This window comes from Gavialis gangeticus, unplaced genomic scaffold (assembly GCF_001723915.1).
Source record: "Gavialis gangeticus isolate Ggan-Ray unplaced genomic scaffold, GavGan_comp1, whole genome shotgun sequence".
NCBI classification, from domain to species: domain Eukaryota; kingdom Metazoa; phylum Chordata; order Crocodylia; family Gavialidae; genus Gavialis; species Gavialis gangeticus.
Window position 1 is genome coordinate 139,172,156 of NW_017729022.1, and position 26,423 is coordinate 139,198,578.

General features: G+C 41.5%; 1 protein-coding gene across 1 annotated transcript in view; it reads left to right on the forward strand.

Moving 5' to 3' along the window:
• Positions 1-15,214, forward strand: part of SPTLC3 (serine palmitoyltransferase long chain base subunit 3) — a 174,066-nt gene extending 158,852 nt beyond the window's left edge. The window contains exons 10-12 of the mRNA XM_019516242.1: positions 7,298-7,433; positions 9,932-10,061; positions 13,205-15,214. Of these exons, the coding sequence (XP_019371787.1) occupies positions 7,298-7,433; positions 9,932-10,061; positions 13,205-13,318 (380 nt within the window). The 3' untranslated portion in view covers positions 13,319-15,214. The remainder of the gene's footprint in view (positions 1-7,297; positions 7,434-9,931; positions 10,062-13,204) is intronic.
• Positions 15,215-26,423: the final 11,209 nt, after the last annotated feature.

The following is a 26,423-nucleotide window of genomic DNA, read 5'->3' on the forward strand; positions in this document are numbered from 1 at the left end:
AAACAATGAGCATCTGGTTTGATTAATATTGAAGAGCCTGGAATTTGGAATAGCTGACAGTCTATTTCCAGCGTTGTGGTAAACACTTGAATAGAAAGGAGAAGGCAGCAAGTATTAAACTACATCCGCCAACAACATCTGCATCCATGAAAACTTTCCCTAATTGAAAATCCAGTAGTTTCATATGCTGCAAACTGAGAACTTAGGAATTAGATTGGTTGGTGTTAAAATATGGTTATTTTTTATCTTTAAACCTCACATTCCCCAGTTCTTTTTGGTCAGTGCATGAAGAGGTGCCAATATGATGTATAATATGCAAACAAGTGGAGAACTTTCATTCCTTAGATTTCAGTCAAGTTATTCCATGGTTTCTCTTCCGCCCCTCATCCCCAGCCCCCAATCTCCTCAGTATTTCCTCCTGGTTCTTTTCAGATCTACTACACCAAAAATATTTTTGGAAATACCACAGACTATTGTTTTTATTAGCAACTGGAAAGCTTTGTAGTAGGATGCTTTTGTGTTTCATTTGTTTCCCCCTTCCTCTGGCACAACTGTTTTTGCTTTAGCAGCATTGGAGAGATAGTTAAACTATTTGTGGCCTTTACTAACCTAGCAGATCTCTTACATAGAAAGTTTAAAACTATATGACTGAAACTGGAACTAACAGGTTGTCTGCCTGGGCAGCTTTGTGCATAAAGTTACAAATGCATTGGTTTTATGGGATCTTTTCATTTGTTCAGCAAAACACTGATGATTGTGGAGCAGGTCCCACATTCCCTATAAATTTACCAGCCAGAACCTTGTCAGGAGAGCTCCTTGACTACACAAGATGCAAAACAGATGAAGTGGATCTTGGTTAAACCTGTGCACTAGGACATAGTTAGCAAAAGAGGGATTATGTAGGCATGGCAGTCTCCATTTCAATCAAAAGGAGTTGGAAGAAAGGCAACAACAGGACTAACTCTGATAGAACTGTGCAAAAGAGCTGCCTGGCTAATAATAGTTGTTGTCACAGCACACACAGATAGTACTGAAAGAAAGATGGAAAACCAAAGAACAGCAATCTAGTAAGAGGATGATGTTGGCAGGAAAAATACATTAAAATAATCATTGGGTTAAAAACTGTAAACGTGTGTGCAAAACCAAAGTACACTCTCCAGCTAAAGAGCTGAAATACCTCATGTTGGGATACTTAACTGTCTCTGAAGCCTAGTGATATAGGAATAATTTAAAGGATATTGGGAGTACAAGCTCTTACCCACAGCTAAAACATAAAACATGTTACCTTGCAGAAGAAAAGTAATGAAAAATAAATAAATAAACCAGACAAAAATAAAGTGTGCAGGCTATCAGAATAAGAATTCTGGATGGGGCAGAGTAATGATGTATTACAATATATTTGGGCCCCTCTAGACATTCAGGTAAAGGCATGATAGGATCTGATGTGTGATTCACACAATTGTGCTTCCTGTCATGACGTGTGCACGACAGGAGGTGCAGTAGTGAGATCCAGCATCAGAGCCAATCATGCCTTATTGCCAATGTTCTCCAGCTTCCAAGTGACTATCCCAATTTAACCAGGGAAGCTTAGGCCTGATATTTCTGAGATTTAAGAAAAAAAATCTGAGATTTAAGTAAAAGGTAAAGAAGAGTATCTTGGAGGAAAATGTTTCAGGACTTTTGTATGCACAATAAAAGCAAAAAGGGCACAAACTGTTATTATTTTCCATGTCACCCTTAACTTTCTACACTATCCTCCCTCTGCAACCCTTCCTCTCAATTCTATACTTGGCCCACTCACCATAAAAATAGCCTTCCATCCCTTCAGCTGGGGATTATGCCAGGAAATAATGCTACTGTGATGTTACCTTTCCAGTATAAGAGGATTAAAAAAGTGGAAGTTAGAAACATCCTGGAGGTGGAAAGTTAGGCAATGAAAATCCTATTCTGTCTGAACAGAGACTGCTAAAGAATTACCTGATTAGAGCCACAAAGTCTGCATTCCTCAGAATTAAAAAAAAAGAGTTGGAGCAGGAAGGAAGCAGTCAATACTGCTTGAATGACAGGGACCCAATTGTGGAAGTGTTATGCTTAGGTTGGTGAGCATTTGCTAACACATTTAAACCCAGTGAAGTCAATGGGTAAATGAAATGTGATTTGCATGTACGCTTTGTACAGTCCCTCTGGACCTGATGAATTTCACCTCCCTGTGAAGAAGGGTACCACAATTAATTCTCAGGTTTCTTGAGGCAAATAGAAAATTCTTTTAATAATTGAAATTCAGCCCAAGTGGCATTAGTACATGGGGGGTTAGCATTTGGACTATGAAGGAGCTTGAAGACTACATAATGAAAGATACAAACACAAACATGCACAAATACACAAAAGTCAATAGTTAGAGTTACCTGGATACAAAAGGGAAAATGGTGGTGTTTGCATCAGTCTTCACCATGCCACCTTGAAAGAATTGGGGAAAAACAATCTACTTGTGTTAAGTAATGAAGAAGCAGTTCTACTGGACAGTTATCAAAATGAAGTTATCAAAAAATGAGAAATGCTATTTAAACTGTATTCAATGTCCTGGGAAAAATTATACACATAAGCCTTCTGGGACTGGTCAGGGCTCACGTAGAGTAGAATAAGTAGTTATACCAAAGAGCCAATCACAGTGTCAGTTTTTAATAAAAATAGTCAGGATGAATCCTGCAATTCTGAACTAATGTCTGTGCGGGGCACGGCCAGGTTGCGGCTGTTGCCCCAGTGGGTTCTATCCCCTGATGTTAAGTTAATGAGAGGGAGAGGCGGACTCACAGTGGTTCCAAAGTATTTTCTTTTATTTAGTCTGTTTTACATGCGCTGCACTGATGTAGATGTGGCTGCGCAGGCAGTTACACTTAGTTCAGTCCCAGCCCTAATGAGGGACGGATATAACAAAACAAAAAGACTCAGGGATCCACTTGTATACGCACCACCCGGTGTTGAATGTGGCTGCCCGTCCCGTCCCGGCTCGGGAGACAGACGAATAAACAAAAAACAATCGAGGGATCCAAAATGATTAAAGCAAATTTATCTGCCCTGGTTCGGGTGAGGGACAAAATCGAATCTCGGTTTTTGGGTGAAGGGCGAAAACAATAAATCGGTGGATCGTCCGAGATTAAATCGAACCAGTCGGCAAGTAGTTTCGATAATCAGAGAAGCCGCGGGAAGCTGGCCAGGCCTACCCACTGAGCGATGGAAGCTCCAGCTTCTCTCAGCTGTCCTCTCTGTTCCGCCCACCTGGAAAATTCTGCACCAGTCTTTATAGGGCAGATCACAAGCCTCTCCTCAGACTGCCCGATTGGTTGACTTTTCCCGCCAGAATGTTCGCGGGCTTTTCCCCAGGGGACGGGGTTTCCCCAGCACATGGCCGGGGCCATGCAGCAAACCAAACAGGGGCTTTCCCAGATCGAAAGGAAAGTGCTTGGTGGCACCAAAGCTGGCAGAGCCCAGCTTGAGCATGACAATGTCCCCTGACTTCACACTGAGAGCATCTATATGAGACACTCTACTGCACAGTAGACTAATCTACTGCATAGTAAAGCATCACCATGTAACCATACACAGCAGCTACTATGTAGTAAATTAGTCTACTGTGCAGTAGGGCTCATGTAGACACTGACTGGGAGCAAATTTGCTCCCAGTCAGCCACACCACCAAGGGGCCTGGTCCTGGCACTGCTCAGCTCCCAGCTTCCCCAGGAGCAGGGAGCCAATCAGCACTGGGACCGGGTCCCTCTCTACCCACCCTCCCCTGTCCCAGCGCTGCAGGGATCCTGGCTTCCCATAGGAGTGGGGAGTTTGGCAGCTCCAGGACAGGGGAGCTCTTGCTTCCCCACTTGGCCAGGGGCTGGCCAGGAGCTGTCCTGACTATGGGGCAGTTGGCAGTGAGTCCCCAACTGAGCAGGGAATTCCCACCTAGCCAGGGGCTGGCCACAAGTTGTCCCACCATGCTCACTGCCCAGGGCATGGGGCTGGGGAACAGCTGCCCCCTGCCAACCAGAGCCCAGGCCTGACCCTGATGTCCCCTGCCAGCCTGGGGCTGGCACCGAAGATAGCCTAGAGTTCCCCCTGGGTGCCGTATGGCAGGAGATCAAGGCAGGATCCCTCCTCTGAACTTCTCCTGTCAGAAGGAAATTTGCTCCTGACCAGTTCACGTGTAGATGTGCTCTCATGGAAGGCTTACTGTGCAGTATTTTACTGAGCAGTAAGCTTTCTATGCATTAATTGTACATGTAGATGGACCCTCTGAGTCATATAGACCTTAGAGGAATATACACTGATAGAGACAAAGTAGCTTGTCTTTAATAATGCGAAACTATGATTCTGTGATTCTAACTGTAACTCTCACCTCCCTGAATTATCTGAAAGCATCCACAGCATAAGCAGTAAAGGAACTGGTAGGTTGAACTTGTTCATATGTTCCAGCAATGAAAATCTATTATGCAGAGCTACTGAGGAAATACAGGCTGTGAGAAGAAAGAAGTCCCATCTGGCACAACAAACTGTTAAGGAGGAAGTAAAACATATCATTTTTACAATGGAAGAAGGATTGTGGCATTTAACCACTGGCCAATATGAAGATAAATTGCCCTATTGAGGGCATCCAAAGGAATTGTGCATTAGTACACACAGTTGTGCCATACAGATGATGGTTCATTCTGCTCTTCCATGCTGGACCCATGACCCAGTCTCCTCTCTGCTTTTCCCTGTTATCTGTAAGGGTAGATTTTGCCTCCAGGATCATACATAGGAAGCATTTCCCACACTCCTCAAGACTGCAGCCCTCTCTAACCCTTGCATATCTGTTATAATGGGCTTTTAATAAAGGAATGCTTCAGGGTTGGGAACTTGACAGTAGAAAATAGGGAGGTCTGTTAGAAACTTCAGAAGGACCATTTCATGGTAGGTGAGAAACAGTGCAGATCACTGCTAAGCAGAACAAAAGTAAAACTGCTAACACATATTGGTAGTTATCTTTCCAGAAAACATAGGTATCACCATAGAAATCTAGCCAATGTTCTTTGTTGAGCAAAGAAGAGGATAGACTGTATTGAAGGAATAAAGCCTGTGGAAAGTTCTGTAAGGGGTACTTTTAGGTGTGCAGCATTATGCCATCCCTGCAGCTACCGTTAAGTTTGGTCCCCTGACCTGGAAAACATCAGAAGGGGAGAAGTAGTAAAAAAGATGGGTGTATGAAAAGGGGCCAGCAACTAAGGAAAGAGCTAAAAGACAGGAATAATTTTGCTTGGAAAGGATAATATGAGAGAATATGGTGCTCTAGAAAATAATGAACTGACCAGTATAGCAAAGGCAAGTTTAAATTCTTTGTGTTCACATTTTCCCATCATACAAAAAGACATGCTGGGTGCATCTACACATGCAGTTAATGCGAGACAATAAACTCTGGAGCTTTTTAAGCTAGAGGAAACTGCTGGGCTCAGTGTCTACACGTGCATCTGGGACAGCAGCAATTGAGCTAGGGCAGAGCAGTCCTGGGCTGAGGGCAGGGTCAGCCCTGGACTCTGGGTAGCAGTGTCAGGTAGCGAAGGGTCTGGCTGGGGCACAAGAGTGCTGTAAGTGCGGAGCTGTGTGGCTACGTGGCAGGCAGCCCCACCACACTTTAGCACCCTCATGCCTCAGCCAACCCCTGTCACCGTCTACACATGCATTTCAGCACACTTAATTACTCTGCCAAAATACAGTACTGTCAGGATGGCGTTATGGCAGAGTTAATTAATTTACTGCACCCTAATACCAGTGCACATGTAGACTATGATGATTTACTCCGGAGCTAATTAGTCTACTCTGCAGTAAAGTGCTTGTGCGGCTGCACCCTCTCAGTTGAAAAGCAAACAATTTAGATAAATATTAAGAAACACTTTCCAGTTCAGTCTGTAAGTAATCCATCCCTAGCAATGCCTTGGGACATGACTGGGACAAATATAGTGTCTTTGGAAGATTCTAGGGGGTAGGCAATGAAGTAGAAGAGTATCTGTTAGATTAGCTAGGATAAAAAAAATTACAAGGTCTATCAATCCTTTTGATGCAGGGTGTAAACCGATCATCAGGTGGAGGGACTCCTTTCCAAACTGTCATCAATAATGGTGGCTATGCTTAATCCTATGCCTTCCATCACTTTTCTAGGGATTGGGTAGAACTGAAAGATCTTGTATAAATCTGTAGCATAACTGCATATGCAATATCAGTAGCATGTACACAACTGGTCTATTTAGAAGGACAGTTAAACTATTAAAAAGGACAGTTTATTGAAAAATACATTAAACTTCCTTCTGCCAACATCAAATCCATAAGGAGGAACACATCCGTTTTGAAAGACAACAGCATCTGAGATTAAATACATGAAACACTGTAATAAATATATCAATACATTTAGAAATAACAGTGTTCATTATTGTTTTTTCTGTTCAACCCATTGATACAAGTGAAAGTGTTTGAAGGCTTCTAATGACCTGCTATGAATGCAATTTGTCACCATGCAGATATACATTTGCTTAATTTACGGAGAAAACTAATAGTCTTTAAACATTCTAAAGTATCTTTAGCCACCTCTCATCATCAACAGCAATTTAAAATTAACCTTGCATTTTGAGAATATCTCGTAAACATTGTGGTATTCCCTCTCTGGTCTGAATTTTTTTTTCTTATTTGCTGAAAATTCTAAGAAAGTTTGGGTTTGGCTCACCCGAACATGAGAGTTTTGTTCCCCCAGGTATGGTGTTTATTATTATCCACCAGGGCGTCACAAGAATAGAGCTAGTTATTTTTAATTAAAAAACACAAATAATAGTCTGTGACCACATTTATACACGGTCATAATATACCACCACTGCCATCAATGTTTCACCCAGCATGCTATTGATCTTTCTTAAGAAAACGCATTATAAAGGCCATTATTCCTCAGTCTGTGTTGAAAGAGAAAGAAACACTCCAATAGGGAGGAGTATTATATATCTAACTACAGCAGGCTTAATACTAATATCAGGTCAGGAATAATTGCATGGTCATTGGTAAAAATGCTATATCATTACATAGGTTAAATTAGCATGACTATTTATTTAGCTTGTAGAGATGGCTTGTTAAATATATCTTAGCTATAGACCAGATAGCAGCAGAAAGGGCTCATGGATTTCTGAGCTTTTTCTGAAACTGACCTGTCATCCCTGTTTTGTGTCTCTTTTCTGAAAGGGAACTCCATTGTGATCTTGGCACTGACTTAATTCTTGACTGTCTCATTTCAGGGCTACAGAGAGTGCAGCAGCTAAGAGAAAACACAAGATACTTCAGGCAGAGACTACATGAAATGGGTTTCATCATTTATGGCAATGATGATTCCCCTGTTGTTCCTTTGCTCCTTTATATTCCTGGTAAAATAGCGTAAGTACTGAAATATGACTACCAAGAAAACAAATTCATTCACAATTAGGTTTTGGATTAAACTATAAGAAGCTGACTACTTGTGGACGATGCTGCAGAGGAAAAATGTGTTCCTTTAGATCAGCTTGCCAGTACTATTTAAGCATGGGCTTCATTCTGGGCTAGATTTCCTGTACAAAAAATCAAGGTGTTTTGTGTATGGGAATTTAAAAACGAAATGTCCCTGACATATGCACTGCCCATTTTTCAAAAGTTGCTTGATATGACTCATCTTTCTCTTCCTTGTTGATGTCTCACAATAACATTTTTGGTATTGCTGGAGTGATGTTGGTTGGAATAGCCTTAGACAAGATTTCTGGTACCATGGTCCTATTCCTCAGGTCCTGCTAATAACATTTTTTAAATTTATAACTAAAGGTGCACATTGCCTGATTTTAAAATATATTTTATTGTTCTCCATCAAATGCATGTCTTTATACTGATAATGTTGTTACACTGACCTACATTGCATTATTTGTATGTATCAGACAAAACCATTTATTGATTAGACATGAACATTGCTTAGCGAGCAGTAGCCTATTAACTAATCAACAGGATTTATGATACCTTTCCCAAATCGACTAGGATCCTTTGGGTTTTTAACAATGGTCCCCAAACTTTGATGGCCCATGGGCAACAATATTAAGCAAATGACATGTTGCAGGCAACATTATACTTTGCTCCCCGTCAACCTCTTTTTCATTTCCAATGACCATGAGCAACACTGAAGTGTCTCACATGTAATATGGTGGCTGTAAGCCATGTGTTCAGGGCCTGATCTGTAGTTTAATTATTAAACCCCCTTGGAAGGACTTTCTGATAGGCAAGAAAAGAAGACTTTACAGAAGTGAGCTACACAAAATCATAACAGAGCCCCAACACAAGTAGCTGGAATGGTTGCTTGGGAAGAATAGATGGCACCTTTATTTCCAGAGCCATTTTTTTCTCTCTTGGGGCTTTTGAAATTAATCAAGTTGTGTAACAGCTTCTTGATGATGACCTTTTATTTTATGCCAGTGTTCTAGTTATGAGCTCTCTAGCTCCTAATTAACTTTAGTAAAGTCCAGTAATCTGTTAACAGTGTTCATGTCTTTACTTAGCATTCATTTGTCTTTCAAGAATATGTTGATGGAATTAGAATTATATGTATGTGATGAATATCTTTGACTACAAATGAATTAAGAAAAGAAAAGAAAGACAAAAGTAGACAACTTAATGCAGTTAAAGCCACTTCAGGTTGAGTAGTTGCTTCAGCTGGTGCTATCTTACTAGACACCCTGTAAAATTGTTAATGGACAGTAAATATTGTTAAGAAGCCTAATTTAAGATTTCTTTACATATAATGGAGAGTAGAAGAGTAATAAAATATTTTAAATTAAAACTTTGTTTGTGAATAATAAGGTTCCTTAGGTTTTCAGCTTTATTCTAGGTCAGTGATGGATACCTGAAATAAAACATTCATTTAATAGTCAGAAAAAGGCATACACGCAGACTTAATGTTAGATAGAAGTCTTAGAGAACCATTCTTTTTATCCCTGATCATTTCAAGATCAGCAAAGATGTCTTAATTCACTGTCCTAAAGTTCTGTGTGAGCTGGTCAGGGTTCAAGGACTTGTCAGTGCTTGTGCCTCACCTTTGGACCTTCCTCCTTAATCTGGTTTGTCACAATCCCTCCAGAGTTGTTCTATGGGTTCACACCCATTTCTCTTATGTGCCAGCTTATTCAGTTTCCATGGTCTCCCTGTATCATTTTATACAAAGTAGGAGAAGGATTTGTTTTGGGGAGCACTAGTCCCAATTAAGGATGATTCATTTATGCAGATACATCTGTATTACCTACCTCCCGTGAATAATTTTATCCTCAGGACATCTAGCAGGTAGCTGTGCTCCCTGATTTACAGTTAAAGAGATGAATCTGTGTGTGTCAAGTGATTTGCACATGTGAAAAGCCTGTTTTGGAGCTAGGGCCAAATCCTGGCCTCCCAAATCCCAGTGTAGACCTTCTCAACCGCAGCATTTTCCTTTGACTTTATATTCAGTGCCTTATCCAACAAACAGGGCTTTAAATTTTATTTAAATGGTGTTTTTATTTAGCACCAATTGATACAAGGGCTGTGTCTTGCTACTTTGAGACCTCCATCAGCACTTACATCTGTGCAAAGTGATTGTAAAATACAATTCTTTCAGAATTCTCTGCTCACTTATGCCAGCCATAGCATTTTTATGCCCATTTTGCCAAGAAAATAAATGACTTTTCAACCACAACATTGCAAAGACTCAGTCCTATTGGATGATATTCTGGCACTATTGAAATCGAAAGGAATTTACCAACTGTTTCAGGAGGAGACAGGGTTTCACCTATTGTTTTATTACTCTTGACTGTTTTCTCTTTGTGGTCAATTTATTAGAGATGATTTACTTTTGCTTTCTTCTTTTTCCCTTCCCCACCCCACCCAAGGGCTTTTGCAAGGCGCATGCTAGAAAGAAATATTGGGGTGGTTGTCGTTGGCTTTCCGGCTACTCCTATCACAGAATCCAGGGCTCGGTTTTGTGTGTCAGCTGCACATACACGGGAGATGTTAGACACGGTAAGCACAGCAGATGTCCTTGTGAAATTAACTTCAGATGCTTGTGGGGAGAGGTTGGGAGAAGCTACAAGTCTGTTACTTTGAACCTCAATAATTCATTTTGCATTTGTTTTCCTTGATCTTTGTCACTTGATCTTTAAAGATGTTTCAGCCATTATAACAATACATGTTTTATTTTAAAAAATTAAATTATCACACAGTTAACTGCACTATGTTCCACTATTTCTAATAGTGACCAAATCTGTCATAACTAATAAAGATCCACCTGAGGAGCACAGCAAGACCAAAGTTAAGTACTAGGGCAAAACTACCCAAGCAGGAAACCCTAAATGATGTGGAAATAATTGCAAATAAGGTTTTCCATACCCTTATTTTCATTTCATATTTCCATGTGTTAGTTAAATTCCAGCAGAAAAATATAACATGGCCTTGGGGGTTTTAAGATACATGTGGAAATTTCAGACAAATATTGGGAGTTATTTGTACCTACCAATTGGGTTAAAAGGAGCCACATGCCCATATTCAGCCTGGTACCAGAAACAGAGCTGAGGTTAGCTGAGATTTGCATTATAGACCTCCATTCAATATGTCCATAATTTTTTAGAAAAAAAATATAAATGTTGTATCTTTATCCAAAGGTGATTTCTTTGGAGAGGGAGAAATTTGGGGTATCATAAGCTTGTCCTATTTGCAAGGTTGGAAATGGGGAATTCTTTTGGTTGCCAATAGATTTTAAGGCTCTTCTTGGTTAACTGTTCAAATACAGATGAGTTTTATACATTCAGCATTTTCCAGCAAGGCAGGCCCCAATCCTAATTGCACACAGACCCATGATTTCACACCAAGTCTCAGCAGACTCTACTCTGAGGGCATGGATCCAGTCACAGTTGTAAGACTGAGGCCTCAAGCCATACATGAAAAACTAGCCTACCTGTCAGTGAAGCACATTGTAAAACAAAAACTTAATACACCATTTTGATCTGTGCAGTATGAAATGCTTACAAAGGTGTAAGAGGGAACCCTGAGATCAATAGCACAGAAATAAAAAGAAACAGCAACACAAAAATGTAATAATGCTTGGCTACATAGGTAGTGTTAGGCAGGACCTTATTTCCCTGTTTACTCCCAAGACTGTGTAAGCTTTTGATCATGGGACTCTAGTAATAAGGATTGAAATCAGTATGGAAGTCAGAGCCTTCATTTCTTTTTTTTGCATTTGCTCTCCAAAACCAGTAAGAATAAGTCTATTATGCTTTTCAAGATTTTTTCTTGCAATTCATGTCATGTGTGCCTAGAGACATATCTATGCACCATGATTGGAGGACTAGGGCCTTAATGCTCTATACTAGCCCCCTTGAATATGTCCCAATTTTGCTTTTGCCTCTACATACTGTACCAACCCTGCAGCCCTACAAACTGACACAAGAAGTGAGGGCGAGTTCCCACTTTTATATAGAAAATCATTGGGGTTCAGGTCACAAGCCAACAGGCCAAAGGGAGGGAACAGGTAAAGAAACATCAATACTGTGGTAACATCCACTCAATACCTTAATTTTCCCACACACCTCCAGAGGTGTCCTCAAACAAGCCTTTAGTCTCTAGAGCACTCAGACAGCAGCCTGCAGCTGCCCCCAACTCTAAATCCAGCTCCTTCAGTCTACAGTCGTGGCTGATGGAGCCAGTGAGATCTCCAGCTCCACTGTGCACTCCTCTGCTTAGGGCTGACCAGATTCCACTTGTGGGATGCTCTCTCTTCCCCTCACTCCAGCCTCCAGCTTCCTCTTTCTTTTTTTTCCTGGGGGTTTCTGGAAGGTGTTGTTCAAATTAATAGACATCACAGATTTGCAGACTGCCCCCTGGTTCCTCCTGCTGTTACACACATTACACTCATATTACTGTATTATTAACACTGGAGGCATAATCAAGCTTCCCTGCACCTAATGTGAAGAATAGGACATACCTGGGGGAGTTTCATTTAGTTACATCAGGCAGCTGGAAAGTTCGTAAGGATAACAGTTGCATGACTGCTGTAAATCTGGCATACCATAAAAACAGACAGCTCTGGTGCAATGAAAATGTCTGACTGGTGCAAATAATGGGTTCAGCCATGGGCTGGAATGTATAAGAGGGATGATCCCAGTATGGGATGGTTTCCAAGGATGATAAATATTTTTAACTACATCAAAGGTCCTTTTTTATTTTGGGAATTTCACTTTTTTTTAACACCACCAAAAAAACTAAAGTTTTCAGCTCTTGAGATTATTGCACTGAGTGAACCAAACTCAGACTGAAATCTCAGTTTCTCTATCTTCATTTGATAGCAGAGTAAAAAGCATAAGATATTGAGCTGCTTCTGTCAGCTGTTGACTGTCCTTGCTTCCTATTAAATCCAGTGGAGCTGTGAATACTTGGAAACCCTCAGTTTAGGATCAGGCCAGCTGTGATGATAATACAAGGAAAAAAGGATAATGTACTATAAAACCAACTAGGCCTATTCAAAATATTCACAATAACTCTATTCTGGATTCTGGGCCTGATTCTTCACTAAGAGAATGCAATGCTGAAGCCAGTCTTTGGAATATAGTCAGAGGCATAACTAGGAAGTTTTGCACCATGGACAGTGGCAGCAACCAAGGTAGCAGTGGCAGCCGGGCTGGCGGTAGCAGCATCCACCATGCTTGCATTCCTTAAGTCAGTGCCCAGGGCTGATGCCCTGCTTGCTGACTCCCAGTGATGCTACTGGGTATAATTGTAAATGCAGCAGTACTACCTTATGTTACATTTGTGACTGTTTCAATGCAAAGGGATTGGAAGGTGTATTTGGAATATTTTTTCCTCAAAGAAAAACATACCATTTTAACAAGAGTCAAGTATTGTTACTGGCTAATACAACCATAACTTAATTGAGTCAAATTCTGTTTTCAAGGACACTAGTGCATCATTCACTGCATCTCAGTTGACTTCACTGATTTTCACTAGTCCAGCTTGGAGCAAAACTTGGCCTTTGGCCAATATTTCTTTTTCTTCTCTGATTTGAAAGGCTAAAACACACTGATTTTTTTATGCGTGTTCAGCTGGAAAGCAAATGTGAGAACAGCTTTAAATCCTTTTAAGATAACTGATATAGTGTGATGGTATTGCAGGTCCTGAATGCCCTTGATGAATTGGGCGATTTTCTACAATTGAAATATTCCCGGAATTCCAAGTCATCTCGTCCTGAACTATACGACGAAACAAGCTTTGAACTTGAAGATTAAGCCTCTCAGTCCATGAAGAAAATATTAGGATGTTACAAACAGGGGAAAAGAAAGAACCTGAGATATTAACTTCTTCCCTTCCAAGGACAGTTTTTGTTTCTCGGTGATTTGAAACAAGGGGAAGCGATGCTGTTGCATTTTGCTGTATCAAATTTCTGTGTTCAAAAGGCTGGGATATTGCTACAGGTTTATCCCCTGGACTAAATACTTATTAAGGTATTTGTGTTGCAAAGAGACTGAATCTATTGGTCAAGTTGCTATTAGGCAGCTTTTGTATGAAGTTGGCTTTGGGTAGTTCTTAATTAAGGTTGACATAATACACTTTTTTAAACGACTGGATTTCAACATAGTTTGTTAGTTTACGTGAATTTCATCAGTCAAATCTTGAGAGGTATGCGCCTGAAGCAGAATTACAGACAGCTACAAAGGAATACAACAGATAGGGGTCTTTCTAATAGGGGTTCTCAATAGGTGACAAGCACTTGAAAACAGCTAAACTACAACAGAAGAAAATGTCCCTTTTTACACATATCAATTTTTTCTGGCAGAAACCTGTGGAGGGGAAATATGCTGATTTTTTCTCCCTTCCTCTTCTTGCCCCTTGATGCTTTTGTTCATGTGGAAAGAAAAATTGGCTCTATGGTACATGAGTTGAATCTTTTCATTGAAAGTGAAAACTTTTCTGCTAAAGCATTCACCCTGCAACCTCCCATGTCTTATGGCAACTCAAGTCACTCAGCAGACATGTTCCCTTTTTATGGACGAGTGGTAAATAATTGTAATAACTATTTAACTTTCATGTTAAAAACATTGATCAAACCACACAGATACTTGAAGTTCACAAACTGCGGATGACATTTATAAGCCCATTCCCCAGTTTCTTGAACTAGTTATGAGCTTCATAAATGCTCTAAAAAGTACATAATGCTGAAGCTGTTAGCCATACAGAATATGAAGCTCAGGGTGCACCCTAAGCAGCTTTGCCACCTGTTAATTTGAAAAGCTTCTGATTTCTAAACATACTAAATCCCCTCAGTTAAGTGTCTTTTATGAAAATGTTGTGTTCTCTCTTTATGCTACCGTGGTATGTTTAGAAAGGCTTTTTATTTAATTTAATTGTAAAAATGTAGTTTATGTAACAAATGACTGATTAAAAGAGTAGACAATATGGTCCATAGTCCGAGGGAGGAGACATGATCATGGTCCCATTTCTGTTGCCACCAATGAATGTGCCAAGATTCTTAGGAAACTAAAATCCTCCGCAGCTTTACTTGTTACACACTTGGGAACTTGTTCAGCGTTCTGGGGAGTTTTTTTGCAGACTGTACTTCTGTATGAAACCAATTAAAAATTGTTCTGCAGCTTTAAGAATGAACTCCAAGCCATTCCACAATATCAAATGTCATTGTAAACACATCAGATCAAGAGATGTTTAGCTTTCTGCTGCACAGATGTACCACACTTTCATGTTCATGAAAGCTGTGGTGTAAACTTAACCCACAGCTGCAATATTAGATTTAAGAACAGAACAATTAAATTGTGGAATACCAATTACTATATATTACTCCCTGCTTGTTAAAGCAGCTTTGAGGATAAAACAAGTCTGATCAGTTATGAGGACCCGGGCTTTGTTGGGGCGGGGGGTTGTTGTTGTGCAAGTTAATAAAATCCAATAGTCCTGTAACTTTAAGAATTGATTGCGACACATTCCTTAATGTCAGATGTTAGCTTTAGAAAGTGTATATTGAGGGCTGAGAGGGAGATCTGAATGGTGTTATATGATTATTCACTCTAGTAGATGAACTTGACAAATACTGAGGAGGGTTGAGAGAGTCATGGTTGTGTATCAAAGTAAACACACTGTATAAATATTAAAAAGACAAACTTTTTTTTTTTAAGTCAAAGTGGTTTTTTCCCCTTTGTTAAAAGTCACCTGATAGTTTGCAAAGCAAAGCTTCATCATGTGCAGAATGTGTATGCTTAAGCCTAATCGATGGGGGGGCGGGGGTGGAGAAAACTTTCCAGCGAAGAGCCCTGTTCCTCAAGGAAAAATAATGAGCCTGATAAAGCAAAGTTTAGGTCTCTGCTCCTGAATATCTGTGGTTAGATCCTCAGCTAATGTAAATCAGCATAGCTGACTTCTGACCTCCAATCTTGGGTTATATGGTTACATTCTATATTTCAGCAAACAGTGTTCTAGATGCTAATGCAACCAACACTACATTGTTCTCAAAAAGAGGCCTGAGTTTGATTAAGCTAGAGACTGATTGCTTTTTGTCCTGTGTGGGAATGTTGTCTGTCTAATGCAGGATTCCTCTTGCCCTCCAAATATTACTCTCTACATGGTCTCTCATACTAAGGAGACAGGGCAGCTATTTTTCAGATACTGTCAGTTTACATATAATATTATATGCTTTCTCAAAATTCCCTCCATCCCTTACAAATTAAAAAAAAGCACAAGCTAAACATATCCAGCTTTGAACACTTGAGGAGAAATTCTAGCCCCCCTCACATCCATGGCAGAACTCTTATTGACTGCAACACAACTAATCTAGAGCTACAGAGCAAAAATTATGTTCTTCCTTTAATTAATAGAGGCAAATGACTCCCCTTTTATCCAGACTGAGGTTGTGTCTAACTGTCTCAGAAAGACAAGAAACTTTAAAATATATTTTGATTATATACACATATTAACTTTTCATTTTCTCTCCAGTAGTTAAGGGCCAAATCTTCCCAAAGGGCTTATAATGAGCCAGATAGTGTATGTGCAATTCCATAGCTCACAGCTGAATGTCTGGGCAGGCAGGCATGCCTTTGTGAGCTTCAACTGTGTTTGCATGTGGAAGCATGGTACTTGGGTGCTGCTTTCCCTCATTGTCTAAGTCTATCCCAACCATGCAGTCATTCCAATAAAAGATATCATCCACAAAAATCCCTGCCTTTCCCTCATTTATTCACATACGCAAATGCAGTTAATGCTGACAAGAGAGTCTTCCTTTCCCTGCCAACAGAGAGAGAGAGAGAGAGAGAGAGAGAGAGAGAGAGAGAGAGAGAGAGATCAGTTGTTCAGGCCTGTGCAGGAGCATTAATCAAGTATTAGTGGTCAGGGGAGAGAGAGGAGGAGAGGCACAAGGCGCCTTGGCTCAGAGTTGTACAAAGCAGGTGCCCATGCTCTGAATGGGGTCTCTGAGCCCAGGAAGGCCCAGAGTGCAGATAATGTAGTGGGAACCATCAGGTATTTGCATCATGCAATCAGTTTGGGGTGATAGCATGACTCTCATGTGTGCCTCCCTCTTCAGATCCCATCAGGGTCCCCAGCAACTTAGCTAGTACTGAGTCCTTTCACCTGGTAGTCTGATGTGTGCCAGTGATATCAGCCAAGCTATCCATCTCATGCAGCCTGGAAGATTTCCTTAATGCCTTACCGCTCCACCTTTCTCATGGACAGAAATAGGCAGTTGCTCATTTTGCAGGATAGTCCTGCTCCCCTTAGCAATAAACACCACAGGAGTTGTTCACACACACACATGCTCCCTACAGCTTGTAATGGTGATGCCAAGATTTGAAGAATTTTGCCAAGCCTCTTAAGTACTCACCACATCATCTCTCCTTGCCCTGTTTCATCCTGGGTGAGCACATGAAGCAAATACCATGCAGCCACCTGCAGAAATAATTGGGCGAATGACAGTGGTGAAGTTCTCATTCTGCCCAATAAGTTTCTTCCTTAGGTTTCTTCCTTCTTTCCTCAGGATATCCTGGCTTTTGACCTGGACACTCAATTCTCAGATCAGTTGGGTGCCTTCAGGGACACCAGAATAGTTATAAAAAAAAGCCATTTGGCCTTCCCTGTAAAAGAGCCTGTTGTCTGCAGCAGACTGGTGGCCCAAAATACTCCATAAACAGTGCATTTGTTGTTTCTGATGCATGCCATCACCATGAAATATGGTGTACTGCTGGAAGGACCAAACATAAACCAGCTCATGTTACAAGATAACTGGATGAGGAGAAGAATGAACTGAAGTAGGACCTAGGCAGAAGCAGTAGAGCTGAAGACTACAGCCTGGATCTCAGTCACACAGAGCAGTTCATATCAGTTCGCATCAACAATTTTCCAGGTAACCACTGTAAAACAAAATGAATCATGTCATTAGTGACATGTTGGTGCCCACGGATAAACCAAATAGAGTCATATTAACCTGTCTGAGTCTAATGTATTCATGAAGAGCAGGGAGGGAAGGTGGGATGGTGGCAGCACCTGCTGCCTGTCACCAAATTCTACACCTTCTTGCAATAGCTGTCTGCTTAGGAAGTCATTTATAACAGGCACTGTTCCAGGGGAGATGAGTGCCAGCTGATGCATGGCAGCTGTGTTGCTCTCCCTCTCCTGCTGAAGGTAGAGCCTTATGCCAGTCTGGGGTGCTAGTGATCAGTGGTGATGTCTGTAAGAGCTGTAAGAGGACAGCTATCCTATCACATACCAGGAGCTCATTTTTAGGGGTGGTAACTTGTATCAGAAGCTCAGAGAGATGTTAACATGACACCTCTGGTTCAGAGAGTATATGTGCTTAGGTCTCAGTTTGGTTTTTGGATTCAAAAACCCTGTGGCATTGAGGGGGAAACTGAAGATCTTGGATGAAGACCCTTCACTAATCCACATACCTGAATGTAACTCCTCAATATACCCACAGGATACTGGGTTTTCTGCAACATATGATCCAGAAAGTGTCTGCCAACCTCCATGCAGGGTGATACAGAGTCTGTAAGCACCTTAGCAGTGCTTCCACTGACGGATATACATTGCACATCTGTGTTAAGTGACAATGCCACCAGGTGTGTCATCTGGCAGTGAACAAGTTAGCACAGTGTGCGAGATCAAGATCTCTCTGGGGCCAGCCAGAAAGACCTTCATGCATCAGCCTAGAAGAGCTCTTGACATTCCATGAGATGGGCCTCTCTCAGTGAGGTCAACAAGATAGTTCACTTCAGATGTATTCCCCTGACCAGCTGCACAGCTACCACATGTGCAACTCCACTAAACCCTGTGTGTAAGTCTAGCTTCCAGAGCCAGTAGGCCAATAGGGATTATCTGCTAGGGAAGCAGAGTGAGTGAGTCAGAGGTAGTCATGAATCCAGCAAGGTGGTGTAGCTTATATGTTAGGGGTGCTGCTGTAATGAAAAGACCTGATATGCCTACTGACTCCTATGCTAGCATTACATTACCTGACTTCTTTGCAGATGCAGAAGAACCTTGCATATGTGATGCTCCAACAGATGAGAAGCTAGATCAGCCATGAGATGGAGCTGTGAAAGATGGGCATGGAAGTAAGTCAGAGGACTTCTCAGAAGTAACTCAGTGATGATAACATAACATGGCATTGGCCTTCGTGGTCTGAGAATATGCAGGGTAAGTGTTGAAGAATTAGGCTGTGCGTGCAACATCTGCTGAGTGGAGTCTGCTTTTTCCATGACCCTCACTGAAAAAAGGTCACTAATTTAAATTTTATCTGTGGATTGACATCATCCTGACAGAGCCAGGGCATTTGTGTCTGTGGACACAATGCACATGGCATAAACCTAATCTCTTAAGGGGAAATATTTAGGTTCTCACCCTGACTATTGCTTCAGTGGTGAGACAGTGTCCTCCAGGGCCACCTACAGCATACAAAATAACTCACATGCAGGTCAGAAATCAGAGCATTATAATTTCAGTGCCAGTGTTTGCTAGTTCAGCATAACGTCCAGTAGTCAAGAAATTATGAGTAATGGGTGCTTCCTGGCATGATCTGGCATATAAAGTTTTCTGCAGTAGCCCTTGTGCATGTTGATTCCTGTTCTACAACACCTTTGCAGTGGCTTTTCTGAGCTGGCCTATTACGGATGAGATGCGAGAATTTTACAGGCCAAGCTTCCTTGAGCTGTGTTTGTTTTGGTTTACTCGGTTCCAAGAGCACCATTTTGCATGGCACATAGTGTGAAGCAGCAGCTGGATGTCCTAATAGGATGTCCTAGGAACTGTCCTTTCAAAATTAAGGCTGAAGGGCTCAGCTACTCACAGCTGAGTCAGTCAGAGCAGATATTTTCAGAGCTCCTAGTCCCACCCTTCCCCCAGTCTAAAAAATTCTCAGTGTTCAAAACGTTTCTATCTGAACTCTCCTGTTCACTACCTCTTGCTCCAAAGCCACTTTCAGAAATATATTTTAAGCAATAAGACTTAATAGCTAGAGCATGTCTACCCGTGAAATTACTTTGATGCAATAAACTCAATGCAGTTCACATTAGAGTTTATTGTTCCCAGGCACAGCATTTGCATGTGTGCCCAGGACTGCAGCACTTTGAGCCAGGGCAGAGGAGCCCTGGCTGGCCGGGGGCCCTGAAGGTCAGTCTGCCAGCCCAGGGCTACTCTGACTCAGCTCACCATGCTGCAGAGGGGCTGGCTGGGGCACCCTCATGCCCTAGCCAGGCCCGGTGACTGTCTACACTTGTAAATAACTCCGCTGTAGGATAGTACTTGCAGAGTTAATTAATTTACTCCAGCCTAATAGTACCACATATGTAGACAATGACACTTTACTGCAGAGCTAATTAGTCTGCTCCACAGTAAATGTCTCATGTAGACATGCCCTATGGACCTGGAATCTACTTGTGGCTCCACCACTGCTCAGTGGTGAGTCCCTTCACCTCTCCATGCCACCATTCCTACATGGGAATAATGTTATTGACCTCCATTGCAAAGGATTGAAAAGAGATTAAAAGGATCATATAGGATAGGCATTGTTAGTAGCCAAGGGGTCTTTTCACTTTTAGACTGTAAGCCAAATACATTATTCCTGGTTGAAAGGTACGAGAACAGTACTTTATTTATGCATACCAAACTTAATGTAATAAACAGTACAATGATGGGGATTAATTATAAATACTGTATAAATATTTCTGCAATGCTGCTTCTCAAAGTTTCCTTTCATTTTTATTAGTTAAAGCTTTGTTGGTGTCTTACTATTTGATGCCAATTAAATTAGGAAGCTTTCTCTTTTGAGAGGATTTCAATTTCTTTTTTTCACATGTAAATTTATCTTTTGAAAAATTTGGAACCAAACTTTGTTTGCTGAGATGTCATTAGTGCCTGTTTTCTAGTATGACATTCAGAGATTTTAAAGTACACAGTCTTCAAAGCTAAAAATGAATAAACAAAAAAAAAAGGCTAATTCACACCAGAATGGTGCAGCTTGGGCAATTTTCCTCTTTTTTCCAGAATTCCAAAAACAGTTGTGTTGAAACAATACCATGTTTTGAGTGGAAATGGGAAGATTAAGACTAAACCTTGCATACCAGCTTTTCTGCAAATCACCATCCAGGATTTCACATGTGATTCAAGAACTTCCACAGATTTTGCCATGTTTTGAGGGTAAACAGCACATAATACTTCCTTCAGAGCTTCCTAGACTTTACATGCTGGAGGCTGCAAGTAAGAGAGGAACAGTGAGAAAAAACCCTGGTCATATCCTGTTCACTCTCCCTTTCAACTCTCTGCCCCAGAGTGACACAGAATACTGGGCAAGATGAACCTATTGTCTGACCCAGTTAATGGCAGTTATGTTCTTACTTTCTTGTGTGTTCTTCATGAGCCCCAGAGCCCCAGTGTGGGTTTTGGCCAATGCAGAATGTAAACTGGAATTCAAGGTACCTAGCTCCTAGTGATCTCATTGAGTGGGATTGGGGTACCTAACCCTATCAGGCTCCGTTGGTAAAGGATGGGATGCCTGCATTCTCTTTCTTAGGATCTGGTACAATCTGTGTCTAATGAATGTCAGTATAGATATGTACCAATTGTGCTGTATGTCTGAAAGAGAAGCAAGTGACCCCAGTAACACAGATCCAAAACTGCTCTATATTGAGTGCACTTTTGTTCTTTTAAATTAACATTTTGTTAAAGGATTCAGTTTTGCCATCTTCAGTGTGTATTTCAGACCCTGGCCTGAGTCCCTAGATCCAAACCTAACCATAGGGTTTTGGCTCAGGCTGGCATCCAAAGCCAAAAAAAGGGAGAAAATCTCCTGGACAGCATATACTTGAAATCTCATAAAAACAATTATTCCAATAAGATTCCCACCCTTTACTATGTTGAAACATAAAATGAGCTGATTAAATTAGATATTAGGAAAAACACTCTAACTAGCATTGGAACCTATTCCCTAGCGAGAATCCCTAATAGAATCTCCATCATTGGAAGATTTTAAGTGCTGGTGAAACCAACACTTGGGAGAGATGGTTTAGATGGGAATAAAGTTTTCTTGAGCAAAGGGTTGGACATAATGATCTCTTGAGCCCTTTCAGTCCTAATTTTCTAGGATTGTATGATTTGATGATTTTCTAAGATTTTTTGCCACTTCAGATGAAACACTCCTGAGAACAGGTTACATAGTTTTGGTGCCTTTGAACACATGCACTTTAGTCTTGATTCAACTCCTTCCAAGACCTATTTGGGTCTTGGTCAAAGACTAAACTACATTCATTCCTCTCCTTGGCTTTAATCCCCTATGAGAGGTTCTCTCCCTGGCCCATTGACACACATACATTTAATGGCACAATGGGATCTGATCCCCCATCCCAACAATTGCACCTCCTGCCATGCATGCACAGCATACCAGAATACATAATTTTGGAATCAGGGATAGATCCCAACCATGGTATTACTACTTGGAAATGCAGTGGGAACCTGGGATTGTCATCATAATCAGCTGATTGTCAGCCTAGCTCCAAGACTGCAGCAGAACTGGGTTAAGAAGCTGTTGTGATCCTGGGGCTGGAACTGACAATCAGCTGATTGTCAGTCCCATCCCTGAGACCACACTGGGGCTGGCTCCAGAGCCCCATGCACTGGGATGTCATAACACTTGTGTTCAGGCCAGCTACACATGGGTTTCTTAAAGGTCCTGGTGCCCAGGACCTTTAAAAATTGAAAGTGCAGCCCAGATGAACCTCTTCCTGGTCCCAGGATCCCTGTGGCCAGGATGTATCAAGTGCCTTGCTCTGCAGGCCCCTGGGAGCTGCAAGGCAAGTAGTCTACCTGCCGGGTCACTTGGAGTCCTGCAGCTCCCCATACCTAGCAACATGCTTGCCTTGCCCTGCAGCTCCAGCATGGGCTGAGGAGCAAGGCATAGTCTGATGCTGGATCATGGGGAGTTGTAGGGCTCACCATAACCTGGCACCAGAACTTGCCTTGCTCCTCAGTCCCCACCAGAGCTGCCAGGCAAGGCCAGCAGTATGCTAGGGTGCAGGGAGCCCCATGGATATGCATAACTCAGCCCCCTGACCCAGCTGATGAGCTCCCCTCAACTCAGCACCCTGAAAACAGTGGGTTTCAGCCCCATGCAGCACTGTGCCAGCTGTCAGATGGCTGACCTGAGGGAACTGTCAAACAAGCCCCACCATGCAGCCAGCATCAGGCTGCATGGTGGTACTAACTTTGCACATGTTCAACTTAAGGTGAGATGAAAACCAGCCATAAACTTGTTACAATACTTTGTACAATATTTTTGTGCCTGGTTTCCCATTTTGTCACATCATTAATTGCCTGAAAGTGTGACAGGGTTACTATTTATGACATAATTAACAGGTTAATTGCATCTTAAGTGTAACATCTGCTAGGGGCCTCGGTGAAAAGTCCCGTCCTTTCTCTCCTGTACTTAATCATAACTTAAATGCACTTTGTTCTCCTCCTCCTCCCTTAGGTCATTGATTACCAATCAGTTGTTTACTGATAATGTCTATCCAGCCAGCAGGTGATAACATGGATTACTGGGTTTCTCTCATCTGCTTTAGTTTATTTCATTTTAAGTACTAACCTGTTTCTTGATGTGACAGGCCAGTTCTTTGATTTTTAATAAGGAAAATATTGATGTGGGTGAAATCAGACTCTCTAATGGGATGTGAGTGACTAGAAATGGAAATTACCATAACCAAGCGGGAAGAAAACTCAGAGGTGAATAGGTTTATATCAGGGAGAACCAGAGAATCCCAAAATTCTGAAAGAACTGGAGCATGAAATCTCAAGTTTAGTGGTAAGGATTTTTTAATAAATCTGATTAAATCACTTGCAGAATGAAATGACTGAAGCATAGCAAATGTAGTAGTTTACATTTATGAAGGATGAAAAAAGTAATCCAGGCAATTTCTAACCCTGTTGTTCTGATTTCAGTAGTATTCAAGGAAAAAGACCTGGTCAATCGCAGTGTGACTGTGAGCCACCAGTATGATGGGCCCAGAAAAACAAAAATGCAGGGAGAGGTATGAATAACATTTTCAGTAAAGACAGAGAAATATTAATGCCATTTTACTAGGCACTGGTGAGACGTCATGCAAAACACTATGTACAGTTCTGATCACCCCTATTCAGGAAAGATGCACTTAAACTAGAATAGGTACAGAGGGGCCTATGAGGACAAGGAATCTATCTTATAGCTTGTATAGGTTGGCACAAGGATGTTGATATAACAAAGAGGCTGCAACAACAGCACTAGAGAGGTTGTTCATAGCTTCTCCACACCACCTCCATGCCAAGCCTAGGACTGTTAAGAAGAAGCATACCTAACCCACTCATTCCCACTCACTGGGAGCATCTACACATGCATTTTACTGTGAAGTTGACAAATTAGCTCTGTAGTAAAGCATCACCAGTACATGTGTGGTGCTATTAGGCTGGAGTAAACTAATGAACTCTGCCATAGTATAGTACTGCCCAAAACAAGTACTATCCTATGGTGGAGTTATTTACTCCCCTGCAACGCACATGTAAATGGTAACTGGGGCTAGTGGGGGCATGAGGGTTCTCAGTGCAGAGCTGCTTGCTGGCTAGCAGTCTCATGCCCTGGCCAGCTCCCCCACAGCACAATAGAGCAGCTAATTGGGCCCCCTGCTAGCTGGGGACGTTCCAATCCTGTTCAATGTGCTGCAGTCCCAGGCACACATGTAAATGGTGTGCCTGGGAGCAATAAACTCCCATGCAAACTGCATCAGAGTTTATTCAGGCACATGAATTTCACAGGTAGATGCACTTGCTGTGCGCCAAATCCCAGTCCCGAGTACTCACACCAGTGCTATCTCAGGCTCCCTGTCTCTGGTGTGGTGCTTGGCATGCACTCAAGGCCTTTCTAAAGCAGCTACATTACCTTCCTTTGGGGAATCAAGAGCACTGAGTGGCATGCTTCATGAGTGCTGTATGGACTTGGTGTAGACATGCCTTAAGGAGCACTTAAAAGGCTTAAGGAAGCTGTGGGAGTAGAGAACAGGATAGCTTAAACATTCTATGGAAATTATATAAAGGGGGTGAAGACTAAAACTGAACACAGTTACATTTAGGTTACCCATAAGAAAAATCTAGCTGGTGAAGAAATGCTATAAAAGGGATCACAATCAATAGACATATTCAGCAAAGGATTAGATCATGCACACAGAGGAATGAAATAGGGGATAAATCTATACTTGGTGTAGGGGTTGGACATGAAGGCCCAAGAGACCCCTTTCAGCTTAATCATCCATGAGTCCAAGCAGGCAATAATGAAAGATTCCTATTGTCTCTGTAAGAGTGGTGTTCAGTAGGGATGGCCATAGGTCATAGTTTACAAACACATCCTGTTGGAATGCCATGGTCCTATTTTGGAGTTCCTAGTGATTGATGAGTTCATTAAAATGTTATTATAGTATCTTTATGTCGTTTAGGAGCTTTCCATATGAAAAAGCAGCAAGAGCAATCAAAAAGAAAAACCCTACTTCCTTTTGTCTGATCTAATAGTTAACAATTCATTCTACAGCATAATTGGTTCAGGAGGTAGGGATTAGCAAACTGATATTAGCATTCATTTATTTAAATCTTTGTTTACCTGGCTTCTTTACAAATTCTAACCTCTGCTACCTTTCCTTAGTTTTTATTAGCAAGGAGCACACCCATTTGAGCATGGAAGGGCATCATGTAGATGCTGAATAGCATTTATTCTATGAGCTCTCAGTTGATATAGAGGAGGTTGTTGGTCAGATTCTCAGGTGTTGCAATTTGGCATAGCTCATTTGTCAATGCCATTATGCCCATTTATACCAGCTGAAGATCTGCCCCCATCATATGTTTACTTATTGAGCAGTTACCTTACACATATTAATGCACAAAATGCAATCTGTTTTTGACTATTTTCTTCCAGGCATATAACTGTGAGACAGTGCTGTATCTTCATTGGGATGCTACAGACAAATGAGTCCTGGTATAATTCTTTAGATGTCTGCAATGTTATATAAAGGATGAATTCTAATGTTAACAGTGATTTTTTTAACCTAAAAATGATTTGTAAAATATCCTCAGATTTTCATCTGAATATACACCTTCCCAGAACAAAAGAGTTAAGTAAACATTCTTATTCTCCAGGGCTAAGCATAGGAACATGCATTATTACTTGTTTGCTGCAAGATGGCAGGAAAAAGATCTGGGCTAATTAGTCAGTCTCAGTGGGCATGTCTATATGTGCATTAATGCGCTATAATTACGGCACATTAAGTTAGCACCTGTAATTGTGCTGTAGCACCAGCATACATCTTTTACATGACACTAATGCTCAGTAGAATAATTCTACTGCATGTTAGCACATTAGCAAGGCTTTTGCCATAACATGCTAATGAGCAGTAGAACTAGTCTACTTGGATGCTTTGAGCATCTCATGTAGAAGTACCCATTGTGACTGTGAGCCACCAGTATGATGGGCTTCGAAAAGGAAAATACAATTGCTTGCATTTCTTTTTACGACCAAGTGACCTATCACCTGGACAAGGGGGAAGAGATTGATGTCATATATCTTGACTTTAAAAAAGCCTTTGATCTGGTATCCCACGATCACCTCTTGGCAAAACTGGCTAACTGCAGCCTTGACCTTGCCATGATCCGCTGGCTGGGGAATTGGCTCCATGGTCAGACCCAGAGGGTGGTGGTTGACAGAAGTCAATCGTCGTGGTGTGCTGTGACCAGTGGGGTCCCTCAAGGCTCTGTCCTTGGGCCTATGCTTTTTAACATCTTCATTAATGATGTGGACATTGGAGTCAGAAGCAGACTGGCCAAGTTCGCCAAAGA